Here is a 15,195-nt window from a genome sequence, read left to right as displayed (position 1 = left end):
ACCCAATCCTACACACCCGCCCCCACTCACCGCCGCTGCGCCGCCCAGCGCCCCCGCTCCCCCGCCTTCCGCCGGTCCCGGTACCGTCCTGAGCAGCTCCGGAAGGCCCAGAGAGGCCTCCAGCAGCGCCAACCTGGCCCCGTGCAGCGCCCCCAGCTGCACCTCCAGACGGCAGCTCTCCATGGCGCTCTCGTCCGCACTCGCCATCCGCAGCAGCTGCTGCAACATGGCCTTGTCGTCCATACGAGCAGCCAAGTACACGGCGCTGCCTCGGCGACCCAGACCGCTAGCCTTCACACCGCTAGCCAGTGTGACCAACGTCCTGGGGCCGCTGGGTACCAGCTGGGAGCCGGAAGGCGCGGAGGAGATGGGAGCGGAGGAGGTGGACGCAGCGTCGCCGCCGCCGCCGCCTGCGGCGGCGGCGGCGGCGGCGGCGGCTTCGCCGCCGTCGCAGTAGTACTGGCTGCTCCGGGTGCGGCTGGCAGCGCCGACGGCTGTGGAGATGCCGCCTGCGGCGGCCGCGGCGGTCGTACTGCCCGTACGCGGCGGCGCGCTGGCGTCCGCAGCCGCAGGCGTGGCGCCCGCGGACAGCAGCAGCTGCGCGGCCGCCGTGTCGCCTGCCCGCACCGCGAGCATCAGCGCCGAGTCACCGGCGTGGGTGCGGTGGGCGTTCAGGCGGCGAGCGCCGTACGCCGCCAGCAGCGCCGACAAGCAGCCGTTGTCCGCCAGGCGGGCACGGGCCAGTACGGCATGATCGACCGCCGTCAGCCCAGCGGCATCTTCTGCATCTACACGTGCTCCCAGTGACAGCAGCAGCTCCAGGAGGGGCAGGTGGCCCTTGAGGGACACCTGGAGGTGGGTGGTGAGGTGCATGTGTGTGGGGGGGGGACGAGCGGATAGGGGTTTCGGAGGTTTCGGCAGTTTCGGAGTTGCCATGCAGTTCACCTACGGAAAGGCAGTGCAGGAAAAGGCCTGCGTCGCAACTGTGTGTACCACAGCCGTACACACACATCGTGGATCAAAGTTTTTTCGCGTCCGGCGGCCACTCCGGCCATGTGAGCTTCCAGCACCTTCCTCCCCCCCCCATAGATACATACGTGCATACACACACACACACACAACCGGCCCCACCTGCATCAGTAAGGACTCCCCCCCGGCTGAGGGCTCCCGCTGGAAGTTCACGTCGGCACCCGCCTTGACCAGCTCCGCCGCCACGTCCGCCGCCGCCTTCCCGGGGGAGGTCAGCCGCGTGGCGGCGGCCACACTGGAAAGCCGCGACAACACACCGTCAGCGGCATCGACGCCAGGCGCCGTCGCCGCCGCCGCCGCCGCAGCGGCAGCGGCAGCAGCCGCATCTACGGTAGAGCCGCTGATATTGCACTGCTGTGCCGCCTCCACCAGCGCGCACAGCGCGCGCGTGGCATCCGCAGCGCTGATCTTGTCGTACGTGATCCACCGCCGTACGACGCCGACATTTGACGCGCGGACGGCCGGCAGCACTTCCCCCTCCCAGCTCATGTACACGTGGGCGCGGGAGGACAGGAAGGCGGCCAACGTGTCGTACCGAGGAGGGTCGGCGCCGGAGGCCGCGGTGGCGGCGGCGACAATGCTGGCGGCGCCAGGCGGCGGCGGCAGCGGCGGCGCGGCGGCGCTTGCCTTGCACAATGCAAGAGCCGCCGCCAGCTCGCCCTCGTACAGGCTGCCCCCAAGGCCGTCAGCGTCGAGGGCCAGCTTGGCGGCGCCGACACGGCCGCCGCGAATCGCACCAATCAGTGCGTCACGCCGCCGCGCCGCCGCCTGCTCGGCGCTAACAGCAGCGAGCGGGGCCTTACGCCCAACCGCTGACGACGGCCCTCCCAGGAGTACGGCTAATGCCGAGAGCGCACCCATCCGAGCCGCCTCGTGACCCACGTACCACAGCCCGGCCGCCGCCGCCGGCCGCTTTCCGCTGCCAGTCACCGCCGCTGACGGCAGCAGCTCCCGGGGCACGTCCGGCGCACCTGGCGCCGCCGGGACAGGAGAGGCCCATGGGTCAGCCCCAGCGGCACACAGCTTCGAAAGCACGGCAGGCAGGCCTGCCAGCACCGCGACCACGGCAGGCGTAAGGCCCTTGTCGTTACGCACCGCCAGCAGCTCCGCCACATGCTCCGTCGCCAACAGCACGTCAATGCATTCCGCGGCGGCGGCCTCCGCTGCCGCCGCATCGCCGTGGCCGATGCTATTGGCGCGGCTGACGCCGCTGGGTTGTGATTGTACGGCCCGTACGACGTCAGGGTCATCGTTCTCACGCGCCGCGGCTGCCGCTGCCGCCGCCACTCGTACGGCAAAGAACAGGGCATTCTCGCCGTCGGCGTCACGTCGTCGAGGGTCGGCGCCAGCTTTAAGCAACTGCCGTACAGTCGCCGGCGCCGGCGCTAGCAGCGCCACCTGCAACGGCCGCAACGTCGCCAAGTCCCGGGTGGATGCCTTTGCTTTCGCCGCCACCGCCGCTACCAGCGGCGCCGCCGCCGGATCGACGACCCATTCATGCTCCACGTCGGCACCGGCGTCCAGCAGCGCCTGTACGGATGCCGTAGCGCTGTCCTGCCATATCGGCGAACCCAGCCGCTCCGAGCATAGCAATGTCGTCAGAGCGCGGTCCACCTAGCCCGTGGACACGACGCACATACATACATACATACACACACGACAACCATTTACGACAGTTTAGTATGACGGGCATGCAAGTGCGCGCCCGAGAGCAGCTCTCCCTCCTCATCCCTCTGATCCTACAGTTCCAGCACAACCTGTTTGCTATCTCTAACCGGCCACACGCCATAGGGCTCCAGCGGCAGGAGGTGGGGTGGTGGTGGTGGCGAGAACCGTCCATACACCGTCCTTTTTTGAAAGTAATTTTTCGGAAACTGTGACGTTTGTTACCCTCTATAAAGGTGTAATGCACCCATATATGAATTAGTAATTATGGGATTAATAACAGACATAGACAGGCAGACAGACAGACAGATAGACAGATTCGTCCCTCCTCCCACCTCCAAAGGCGAAGGCCGGTCCCTCAACAGCCAATCGCCAACGACCGCCTCGTCGAACCGCCGCAGGGCCGCAACCACCTCCCGCTCCCAGGACATGTACGTGTGGGCCTTGCGGGTCAGCAGCTCCTCCACCTGGCGCTGGTTTCGGGGCTGGGCCAGTCGGCACGCCCCGCTGGCGGCCTCCAGCTCGTCACGACTCAGCCGGTCAAACGGCGGCGGCTTGTCCAAAATCTGATCATGGGTGCGCATTGCCGTCGAGTTGCCGTTGGGGGAAGAGAAGAGAGGAGAGGAGAAGAAAGGGATGGGGAGGTTTGGCTGTTAGGAGGCGCGGAGGGAAGTGGGGAAGATGTCATTAAGGGTGGGCCCCCAACAAGCTGAGCAATGTTGGAAACAGGTGTTCCGACGACTCGAACTGTCGACCTGTCGATTGATGTATAGGGGCTCTACCAGGGAATGGTGCGGAATTCCGGAAATATCCCTTGTTTCAATATTGTCCCGGTTTGGATAATAACAAAAATAACCAACTAACGGTGAAAAAATGCTCCGACGCAGAATGGAAAACGATTGTTTGATTTGGAGGAAGATCTGGCCGTGTAGGGCAGTACGGCGTTGTCGTGGCAGTGCAATTCGTCGCTGCAGCGACTGCTTTGGCACTGGGTTCAGGTTTTCGTCGCAACGTTAGGCCTACCTACCCACCTACCTACCTACCTACCCACCTAACTAATTAACTACCCACCCAGTTTATCTGCTTGGTATGGCCCCCACCAACCCGAATCTTTCTTGTACAAGCACGGCGCCAAGTTGCACTACAGACACCTACCTACGAGCCAATACCCCGGGTCCACTCCGACATTCCCCACCCCCTGCAGACAACAACTGCTCCTGCGCTTCATCAAAAGTCCATTTCTTCCCAACCCTCGGTCTACCCCCGCCCCCTTACCGCTGCCAGCACCTCCACACGGCCCCCCGCCGCCGCCCCCATCAGCAGCTGCCGCCGCCGGTCGGCAAACAGCCGTTCCTCCGGGCCGTACAGCCAAGACAGCGGCCGGGCTGGGTCTCGGAGCGGGCCGGCGGAGGAGGGCGGCCGCAGCGGAGGCGGCATGTCCCACACGTCCAACGTGAGACCCAACAGGCCGGCAAGGAAGGCGCACGAGGCCTCGTCGTCGCCGTTGTTGTCGTCGTCGACGCCGGCGGCTGCCGCCTCCGCCGATAGGCCCGCGGACAGGAGCCACTTGAGCGCCGCAGAGCGACCGTATCGTACGGAAAAGCGAAGCAGGTCGTCACAATAGCGACCGTCTGTGGTGAGGGCGGCAGCGCGCTGCAGCCCGATGTGCTGAACCAAGACGCGCAGGCAGTGAAGCCCGGCGGCGGCACTGCCGCCGCCGTCGCCGCTCCCCGGTTCCGCCGCAGCGCCGCCGGCGGCAGCTGCTGCCGCAGCCGCTGCGCTGCCGCTGCTGTTGCTGCTCCCCGCGCCTGCCGCTGTCGCCGCCATCGTACCCGTCGGCGTCAGCCGTCGATTGGCCCAGGCCGATTGCGACGGGGGCGTCGCCAGTACGGCACGATGCACTGCTGTCCAACCGCTGGCCGGGTGTACGGCCATTGGGTTTGCACCGCCAGCGAGCAACACCTCCACGACAGCGTGCGACGCCAGCTCCGCCGCGCGCATCACCGGCGTAAGGCCCTCCAGAGCTCCCGTCGCCGTCGCCATCGTCCCCGGCCACCAAGCTATCGACGGCGGCGGCGCCGTCGCCATCGAGGCCGCCGCCGCCACCGACGAGTCCTTCACGCGACTGGCGGACGCGGGACGCGCCGTCGACACCGAATTACCAGCGCTGCCGCGGCCGGCGGAGGCGCCGCCAGCGGACGGAACCGTGGGTCGCGGCGCGTCGGGACGTGCGCCGCCGCGGAGCAGTACTCGTACGATATCTGGTGCTCGTGCCTCCACCGCCAGCCACATTGCCGCATCCAGCTCCTCCTGTTCCCGGGTGCCGTTGCGGCCGCCATGGAAGCCGACCCTGCTCCCACAAGGCCACGTAATGAGGTTGGGATATCCGTACCACGTGACGGGATTGGGATATTCGTACACAACATGACATGACAGTTTCAAAGGGCAATCAATCCTCCATATATGTGCGCGTATGCGTGTATGTATGCGTGTATGTATGTATGTGTGTGTGTGTGTGCGTTTCACCTCCTGGAGTTTTGCGTTACCCTCCGAAGGCGCAACCTGGGGCCCGATACCATAGCTGTGTGAGGGGTCCAACGGCCTTAGGGAGCCTAGGTGCGTTTGAAATAGATAGATAGAGAGATAGAGATAGAGAGAACACAAACACCAGGAGGTTAAAAAACACGAAAGCCTTTCATCCCATCACTCAACACGAAAATCAATAAATTAATAATCTCTATAGATCATAACAGCGGTTGCAATATACAGCTGCGAATGCCTCCATGGAGAAGTGGTTCAGTCCAACCCCTGAAGGTTCTTCAAGAGTTCGCCTAAGAAGTTAACAGAGGACACAAGAGAGGATGCGAACACGCACATCCGTAAAACCATCCGTACGCCAATTACAGCCCCCATCCTACTATGGCTCCTGATTGCCAAAACAGGATCACAGGCTGATGCTTTTAAAAAACTTAAATGGCTACTTCCTAAGCCCTGTTCCCCTTTCCGGATTCCCTCAGAGCTATATATTACAGTCTTGATCGGGCTACAAGCCAAGCTCGCGCTACCGGCCGGCCGTCCGCTCGCGTACCCGCTGGGCCCCCCCGCTGGCCCCCAGCCCCACTACCCACCCCACCCACGCACGCACCACGCCGCCACTTCTTCCAAGTCCCGTGCATCCAGCGCCGCTCGCAGCCGCTGCCGCCATTGCCGTTGCTGAGCCACCTGGCCGCGGTGTGAGGCACAAGGGGGGGAGGGGGGCAGGGCAGTCGGCAAGGGTACATGGCGAGAGGAGTGGAGGGGTTTGCGCATGCGGATCAGTTGGCGGTTGCATCACCGGGTGAATAGCGGAGTCCAGGGAACCCAGCAACTCCATTCCAACACACCGACTGCGGGCAGTGAGAGAGATCCCGGGGGGGTGCCAGAGAGAGAGAGGGACATATACCCGGCCGTTTTTCCCCCCGCCCCCTTCCCCCCAGGCGGGAAGGGAATGGGCAAAACCCAGGTACGGCACGCAATGGTACGGTGTTTTTGCGTACCGAGGCGTAAGAGCAGGAGTATTAGGACTGGAAAGGGGAGCCCCCATCGTGAGTGATGGGGATGATGGGGTTTTAAACTAGAGTGCCACGGAGTACGATGTCCCAGGTCAAGGCATGTAAGCGTTACGCACCTTGCTTCCGGAGGAGAAGCAAGGCAAGCAGCCGCCGCCACCTCCTGCCGACGGTTCCGGAGCATCCTCCACTTCCCCCCGGCCCATCAGCTGAGTCCAATCTGGGGCCCCAAAGGGAAGGGGTGGTCAAGGGAGGGTCATCGAGGTACCGGTGGGATGGCGTTACGGTGCCGCGCCCTGGTCTGCACGCCCCTAGCTAGCCAGCTCGCGGAGGTACCTGCTCCCGGATTGCCTGCCCCCTCGTCCCCCATACACCTACACGATAAAGACTACTACCGGAAATCTCTGATTCTCTGCTTGCAGTTGCAGTTTGGCGTCGGATGGGCGGCGAAACAAACAGCGACTTTTCACATAACTGTGCTGAGTTCATGTGTGTGTATGTGTGTGTGTATGTGTGTGTATGTGCGTGTGTGTGTATTCCACCTGGAGTTGCGTTAACCCCCTCCAAAGGGTTTACAGCGAGGACCCTCCCCCATACATACCCTGAGCCCTGATGCCCTGGGCCAAAGGCACAGCAACAGCAAGGGCCGTCCGAAATAAACATCACACAGATATCAGTCACAAAACACACGCAAGGTCTTCACGCCGGTAGAACTCAGGGGTGCGGGGGAAAGCCCACCTGCTGCAGGTGGCAAAAAGAACGCCGCCTCCAGATCTTCGCCACTCGACGGGCTGACAGCATCCGGCCGTACGAACAACGCCGAAGATTTCTTTCCCACAGCGGAGACTACAGAACCCGTTGCCCCGGCCACGCCATCCATGCCCGTATTCGATACCCTGTCCTTCGTACGGGGCACCGTCGCCGCTGCCGTCGCCGCTACCGTCCTAGAGGCGACGGCACCGCCGCCGCCGCCGCCGTCACACTTTCCGTCATCGTCGTCGTCGTCGTCATCATCATCATCGCCGCCGCCGCCACGGTCAACGCCGCAGCTCCGCGGCCCCGCCGCTGCCTTCACTCTCGCCTCCAAGTCTGCCCCCACGCTTGCAGTCGCCATCAGGATTTGCACTGGATCTTGCTTGACCACCGCCGCTGGGGGCGGCGGCGGCGGCAGCGGCGGCGGTGGCACTTGGTCAAAGTCGGACGACCCGATCGATTCGGCGGCAATGTCGTACGCTGGAACCAGTAGCCGCCGGGAGCTGCGTGTCGTCCCCAAGCGACCCCGGAAGGCGCTCGGACCCGTGCTTCGCTCCTCCGTCGGCGTGGCGGCGGCATCGCCGTCGCCGTCGCCGTCGCTGCCGCGGCTGGCATCGCTGTCGGTGCGCAGCGGCGGCAACTTGGCACCTCGAAATTGCGAGTGCCCCGACGTGACCGAGGGCGCCGCCGACTCCACACACAACGTCTCCACGGTGTTTTCCTCCAGCCGTATCCGTACGCTCCGATGGCCAGCGCCCAGGATGCGGCCGCCGGCGCCGGCGCCTCCGCCGCCGCTGGCTCCGCCGCCGCCGCGGCTGGCGCCGCGCAGCAGGCTGCGCATGGGCAGCAGAGCGGCGTTGGCGGCGTTGGCGGTACCGCCGGGCTGGTTGGGGCTGGGGCGGCCGCTACCGTTCTCTGATAGGAATGTGACTCGTGTGTGCGGCAGAGCGCCGCTACCCGACTCGGAGGGCTCCGTGAAGCCGGGCAGCGGGAAGACGGGGGGGACCGCCGCCGGCGCGACAGGCGGGCGACCAGATGCGGCTTTGTCGGCGGCAGCTGCGGGATGTGGGGGTTAGGGATGGGGGTAAGACGGACCACTGGATGGGGGATGCGAAAGAAAGGTTGCATGGCGAGAGTGAATCCAAAATCATGCAAATGCAAAAGTTTGTATGGGCTGGGTGTGTGTGCCGGAGGCAGAGGCAAGACCCTGGCTGGTTTCACCCTGCCTGGTGAAATGACATCCCGCAGCGGCACCCCGCTGGCGGCCCGGGGGACCCTGCTCACCTTCTCCGCACGTAACACCCTGCAGTACGACACTCGCGGCGCCGCCGCCCCTCGCCGCCGCCGCCAGCAGCTCCCGCGGCACCGCGTCGAACATGGGAAGCAGCAGCCGGCGCTGATCCCCGGGTCGGGAGCCGGGATCATGCAAGGACTCCACGAAAAAGGCGCTGACAGCGGCACCTGCTTGTACGGTGCCGTACCTACCGGGTACGAAGCCGCGCACCGGGCCGCGGTACAGTGTCGCATGGAGATCAGGTGGCGATATGGTATGACCTCGTGTGTGAACATCACACGTGACGGTAGCAGCGGCCAATAAACATCCCCAGCCTACAAGCTCCCCCCCTCTGTCCCTAGCCCTAATTTCCCCCCCCCTTTCCCCCTTCCCCCTTCCCACCCTTTCCCCCCCCAAATTACACCTCTTATATCCACAACCTGCCTGCCTGCCTGCCTCTCTCCCCCGTCCCGGCCCGCCACTACCGCTACCGCACCACACCCCTCATCAAGGAAGTCGATCCGAGTTAATCGTTTCAACGTTTTAATGGTCACTTCATTTTCCCCGCCATCCAACCCCACTCCCCGCTCACTTCGCCCTCAGAGCCTTCATGGCCGCCGTCATCAGGTCCGCCACCATCACCTCCCCGACGCCGCCAGGGACGAGGGCGGACACGGCCAACTCCACCGGACACGGGCCCCCGGGGTTGCCCTCCAGCGTCACCACCACGCTGCCAGCAGGAGGATCAGACAGCGCCCGCGGCAGGGAGGGCGGCGGCGGCGAGTGTGTTGATAACGACAGCGCCGGTTGCGCCGGCGGCGGGGGCGTCGGAGGCGCTGTCGGCTGCGGAACCTCCGCCTCCGCCTCCACCTCCGTCGCTCGGATGCTTTTCCTCGAGGCGCTGGAGTCGAAACGGAGGACCGGCGCGGACGCCGCCCCCTCCGCCGGCCGCGGCGGCGCCTCCGCCGACGGCTCCTCCACCCAAGCGGCGCTCCCGGTCCGGGTACGCGGAGGAGGTTTCGGCGCCGCCTCGGCTGTCGTACTTAGGGGGGCCCTAAGCACCTTTCCGTCAGAGTCATTGGCCGCGTCGGTAGCGGCGGCGGCAGCAGCGGGTACGGATCCACTGTCGCCGCCGCTGCCGCCGCCCGAGGCGGAGCGCAACGGGGGCGCGGAGATGACTTTCAAAGAGGGTGGACCTTTGATGGTTGGAGCGGGTGGGGCGGGCTTGACGGCAATACAGTCCACGTCAGGTGCTGGGGCGATTTGGGTTACGGGCGTCACTTCTGTTAATGCGGCGGCTGCGCCCGGGACAGATGCGGTGGCGGCGAGGGAGGGAGCGTTCGTAGCCACGGAGGCGGTGGTCAGGGTCCGTACGGATACTTCCGGATTCGTGCTGGATGCGGCTGCTGGCGCAGAGACGCCGCCTGCGCCATTGACTTCGCCGGCGGCGGCAGCTGCGAGTACGACAGGGCTTTGACCTGATAAAGACGTACGAGGCTCAGGATGTCCATTTCCGGCACCGTCGGACCTCGGCGGCGGCGCTGCTACTGTATCGGCGGTGGCGACAGCTGGGCCCACAGCGGGTGGCAGCGGCGGCGGCGAGGTGGCCCCCGCCCCCGCGCACACAGCCTCAGTGTCGGCAGGCGGTGGTGCGGCGCCCGTAGGTGGCTGAGGACCCCCGGAACCCTCAGGCGTCTGGGAGCCAGTAACGGCGGCAACTACGCCGCCACCGCTGTCGCCATCGCCGGTGCCGTCAGCCTTGGCAACGGGGCTGACGGCAACCACGGTGGCAGTGGCGGCGCCGCCGGTTGCGGCAGGTTCAACTGCTGCTGTGGGCGCTGCTGCTACTGGTACTGCTATGTCCGCAGTCAGAGCAGGTGCCTCTGGCGCGACGGGCTGGGCTGTGGAGAGGATGACGGAAGCCTGCTTGGCTGCTGACGTGGCAGTGGCGGGAGCAGCAACAGCGCCTCCGTTGCCTCCTCCGGCCTGTGCGGTTCTGCCTGGTTGTGCCTTGGCGGCTTCGTTTGCTGCGGCGGTCTTTGCGACTGCGCCGGCCTTGGCGGCCGCAGAACTGGGAGGTGCAGCGTTTGCGGGTTGGGGGTCAGCTGCTGGCCTGGGCGCAGCTCCATTGCCAGCGGCTTTCTTAGCTGGGCTAGCGGGCGCGGCCTTCGCCGCCGCTTGCTTCGGGCTCACCGGACCTAATGATTTTGCTGCTGTGGCATCTGATTTTGGCTTAGAAGCTGCATTATTTCCAGCCGTAGTCTTTGCCGCTACAAGGGGAAGGTGGGTGGAGGGAAAGTGTCACACACTCCTGCCCGGTTCACTTGTTGACACATGGCGAGAAGGCGTGGAAGTGATGAGAAGAAACCGAGTTATGCAGATTATAGACGTGCATCATTTATTCAATGCATATGTTATGACATTGGAAATCTTGCTCATGCTGTGAGCAAGTGAAACGACGACAAGACATGACAAAGACAACCAAAATAAATCCTAAATCTCTGACAGAACGACATCCCTACATCCAAGGTTTCAATGAGGAAATACAGGCATCTTATGTACCAAGGACTGCGTTCAGGCAGGGTGACGCGTGATGTTCGCTTCCACCCGGCTGCAACTTCGACTTACCGGTGCCAGCGACCTTTCCTTGCGAAGCAACAGGCATACTATTTCACCACGTCAAAGCATAGCTTCAGATACTCTGCAAGCTGGGCCGTTCCGTGCCTGACTCACTGTGCGGAAGCCATCATCTACTCAGGCGCGGTATGCATAACTGAGGATTAATAAAGTTTACGGTCACCCTTAGCGTCACTGTTAAAAGTATGGTGCTCTACCTACTCGTCTACAGTTCGGGTCAGGTGGGGTTCGTTATAAGCTATTGCAGCTGTACATTGCACAAGGAATTGTAGACAAAAAGATAGATATAGTGTAATAACAACATGTCACGCCTAGCTACCCTGAGGTAGAGAACTCTGCACACTAACTGCAAGTACGGTGGCTCAGAAGTAACGGAGAAAAGTGTGAGCTCTTCTCTTCTAAATATATCTACATTAGAACACAGCTGTCTGGACCGTTTTTACTACATATTGAGCGGCGCAAACGCGTCACAGATCATGAAGGAGCTTGTCGCACATTTCGCGGCCGTAGCTTGTCACCATATACACTGTTTTCACATAATGCCTTAGAAATTTTCCGGTGCTACAACCTTGGTATCCCAATGCCGAGAAGTATCAGGCAATCCGTGGGCTAGCTCTTCTTACACTGTATCCATCATCATCTCCCGCTGAGATCATCCCTTTATAACAACATCAGCCTCTGGCTCCACCTTATAGGGCCAAGAAACATAGACTCAACATAGACCTCAACGGTGCCACAGCAGGCCAATGCGACCTACAGTTGCAGCACAGCGCTTTATCAGCGTTCAGCCCTCGACGCCAAGGAAAACTCAATTCTTAAATAGGTCCCATCCAGACGGGTCCCCCATCCTCGCGCTAACGGGCTCCATTCGACCGCACCTTGCTCTGCCTGGCCCTGTCCATGCACGTCCACGCACGGCAAACCACGGCATTCCATCTCCCACCGCTTCCAGACCAGACGCATACGCACCTCCAAATTCTAACCCTACGGTCAGGGAAAGCGCCATGGTAGGCGTCCAAGAAGCCAGCCCGTGCGAGAATTGGGGCGCGCAGGCAAGCCGAGGCAAGGGAAGAGACACACACAGCCCGAAGTCCCTCAATGTTACAAATCCCCTAACCTATTACAGCCGCTTGTCTCTTTCAATCGACACAGAGTACTATGCGCCTTCACTGGGGCATGACGACCCTAAAAGCTGCCTGTCCAGAGCAGCAGCTCCAGAGACGGGAAAACACACAGCTGATTTACATGACGCGGAGTCGCACATAGCTTCGTGGCGGATCCTGCTAGAGGGTAGGACATACGGTCGGGGAGAGGCGGAATACCGGGGGCGACTTCATGGGCCATGCCCCGCCCAGCGGAGAGCTCGATGGATTAAGGCATAGATTGCATATGGCGAACATATTCTTCTCGGCAGACATCTGCATTTTCATTTGTTTTCAATGTAGCTCGTGGTACTGAGTTTAGCGGTTTATCAGAGATTTGTCATTGTTTCCACCCGAACCTATTCATGCGTACGAGTGTTGTGGGATAAACTGGACGGACTGTCGATAAAGTGTGGTGGGAAAACAGTGGGACCTCGGCAGCTGACTTGATTGGGTAATGCAGTCGTGGCCCTGAGTGCTTGCCTCCGGTAGTAGTAGTAGTGCCAGAGTACGGTAACCAGGTGTGCAAGTTTTCCCACTCTATGTCGTGGGATCGAAACTAATACGCACATGAGGCACTTGTAAGCAGCGTTATTTTTTTGCGGAATATATTCCGAATTCGGAATAAAAAAATGTTCGTGGTCCTGAAAGCTAAGAATAAATAATGTTCCAACCGTACAAGTTCATTCCACCAGCCAAAAATGGACTGTCCATGCCAAAGCAACTAGAATCTTACAGGAGACATACATGTTACCCATATCATAGTACTTTAATGCCATGGATACTGTTAGGAAGCTCACGCCCGAAAGTCAACGAGGAATCGGACTGTTTCTGACCGGACCAAACGCTGCAAAACATTCGGACCCGAAGCTCCCACAGCATTGAAGGCCATTAAAGCAGATACTAAATTTCACTGAAGCCATTAGCGACGTTAATGAAGACGGTGTAGGGGTCGTAGGCAATGTGGACGCAATGCTGCACCAGCCGACGACAATGACGCCACTCCGGTTGTCAACAGCGAGCGGGCCAAACATCAATGTTCCTCATATGGATACAATCGCGATGGGCCAGGAAACAGGTTGCGTTTGGTGGTTCCGGTTCATTGCTGCTATGCATCATTACTTCTGCAACCTGGAAAGTCGTGTAGTGTTATCTTTCAACGTGATGCAAGACGAACGATGGTGAACGAACTCTATTCGATCAGTGCTTGAGAGATTGGTGTGCGCGTGTTGCGACATTCCGACATTCCCCAAACCCGGCGATTGCACGAACTAAACTCTAACTCATCGGGGGGTGGTCTGGGGGGGGCGGAGCCCCCCCCAGCGCCTTACAGATTCGGAATACCTTTATTCCCCCGACTAAAAACCTATTCCTCCGTTCGGACTGGAAAATTAACCGGCAGAAATGAAAAAAAAACACTGCTTGTAAGCGGTCCTCTTGCAAAGTTTTTCTGTAAATTCCTTAAAAGTCATGTGCTTTTGGATGCCAGCCCCAGCCAATCCTGCCAACTTGACAGCCAATTCGACACCCCGAACAGGCCAATTCAATACCCTGTTAGGCCAATTCGGCACCCGGACAGGCCAATTCGACACCCGGACAGGCCAATTCAGGCCCAGCACAGCCCAATTCCGAGGCTCCACAGCGCAATTCGAATACCTCCGGCGGGTCCGCCAGAACAATTCCAGACCTCGGCAGAGCAATTCTTTTGTCAGGAATAAAATCCAGGCTAATTATGCGACAGAGCTCTTCCCTAATTCCAGCCCGAATCCTACCCTCCTATCCTGCCGCACAAATTTTATCTTTTTTATTTATTTTTGAAACCCTCCAATGCCATGATTCGCAAACCAGCAACGCCAGTCATTGCGCCTGTACTACTGAAACCACATATCAGTTAAGGTTCCCACCCTACCAATAACCCCGATTACGTGAACATTGCCAGCCAGCTGTTGGCCAGCAAACAGCGGGGCAGGAAGTAGCGGGGTAATTAGGTGGAGAGATTGAGCATCATCAGCTCCTGAGAACACGTGAGAAAACTCCACAAGAACCGCAGTCAGGAGCCGCCGGCTGCGTGCAGCCCCCGTGCTGCTACAGATAGAGCCTTGAGGCTAGTTAGCCTAGTCAGGCTACATTTGCGGAAAGAAGCATTTGCTCTCTCACGTACGGCGCTGTCAACACGATTGGAATACTACTGGATACTCCTGCATGTCGTGCTCTAACTCGTACTTCGTCAATGATTTATTCACCCCCAACTGTAGCTCTTATTAATTTTAAGAGCCGCAGTCAACTCTTTTCTCGACCATGCCAACACTCTTGCCACTCCGCCACTCCGCCTATCCGTCCGTCCGTCCGTCCGTCCGTCAGTCCGTCAGTCCTTCAAGATGAGAAAGGAAACAGAGGATTTTGCAAAGAACGGCTCCTTCCTAACCCCCGCCCCTCGCCAAAAAGATGGAGCAATGACGCTTGATGGTGGCCTTGCTGGGTGCGTATGTAAGTACGTACGTGCAGGCGGCTCGCAAGTGGCCGGGTAGGGGGGGCCTAATAGAGACGCCCCGTAACCCAGGCAGTCAGCCGCCGGGTGCAGCCAGCGGAGTAAAACGTCATTTCCTTCCGGCTGCGTGCCGCTGAGTGAATGTGCAGAGAGACGCTGAATGCGCTTGCTCGCATGCTTGCTTGCTTGCTTCCCTTCGCACCGCTTAGAAGCGTACCTACGTACCTACGTACCTACGTGTGTCGTACACGGTAGGATATAGCGTATGGTTTTAGATTCGCACCATTTCCCCCCCCCCCCCCAACACACACCCAGCACCCATCGGAACCAGGCGCCACCTCCCTCCCGCCCACACAGCCAACCCCTAAGCCCTCATCTTCCCTCCTCAACCCCCTTCTGGGCCCTCAGCGGCCGCAGCCCCCAAGCCAGCCTATTCGGCCCACTCCAGGGAGCACCACACAACCGCTGGCGCCGTAAGAGGGGCCCACGTGGGGCGGTAGGGGTGGGGGGAAGTGGCAGGCGTACCGTAAGGAGAGGAGGGACTGGGGATATGGATGTGGGGGTGTGCGGGTTTGGGAGTGTGGGAGGTGCTCCCGGCAACGGGGGCACCGAGGGAGGCTCAGGTGGTGATGTGAAGAGGGTCGAAGTATGTGACTGTAT

General features: G+C 61.1%; 1 protein-coding gene across 1 annotated transcript in view; it reads right to left on the bottom strand.

Annotated features, from left to right (window-relative positions):
* VOLCADRAFT_98675 (uncharacterized protein) overlaps positions 1-10,933 on the bottom strand; it is a gene marked incomplete at both ends in the record, with an annotated part of 16,044 nt that extends 5,111 nt beyond the window's left edge. The window contains 12 exons of the mRNA XM_002957525.1: positions 31-849; positions 1,132-2,643; positions 3,030-3,344; positions 3,970-5,044; positions 5,840-5,916; positions 6,078-6,080; positions 6,362-6,462; positions 6,981-7,143; positions 7,318-8,051; positions 8,280-8,476; positions 8,861-10,538; positions 10,897-10,933. Coding sequence (XP_002957571.1) covers positions 31-849; positions 1,132-2,643; positions 3,030-3,344; positions 3,970-5,044; positions 5,840-5,916; positions 6,078-6,080; positions 6,362-6,462; positions 6,981-7,143; positions 7,318-8,051; positions 8,280-8,476; positions 8,861-10,538; positions 10,897-10,933 — 6,711 coding nt within the window. The remainder of the gene's footprint in view (positions 1-30; positions 850-1,131; positions 2,644-3,029; positions 3,345-3,969; positions 5,045-5,839; positions 5,917-6,077; positions 6,081-6,361; positions 6,463-6,980; positions 7,144-7,317; positions 8,052-8,279; positions 8,477-8,860; positions 10,539-10,896) is intronic.
* Positions 10,934-15,195: the final 4,262 nt, after the last annotated feature.

This window comes from Volvox carteri (assembly GCF_000143455.1).
Source record: "Volvox carteri f. nagariensis unplaced genomic scaffold VOLCAscaffold_75, whole genome shotgun sequence".
In the NCBI taxonomy this organism is placed as follows: Eukaryota; Viridiplantae; Chlorophyta; class Chlorophyceae; order Chlamydomonadales; family Volvocaceae; genus Volvox; species Volvox carteri.
Note: the sequence above shows the minus strand (reverse complement) of the source record. Positions and strands in the feature narration are given on the sequence as shown.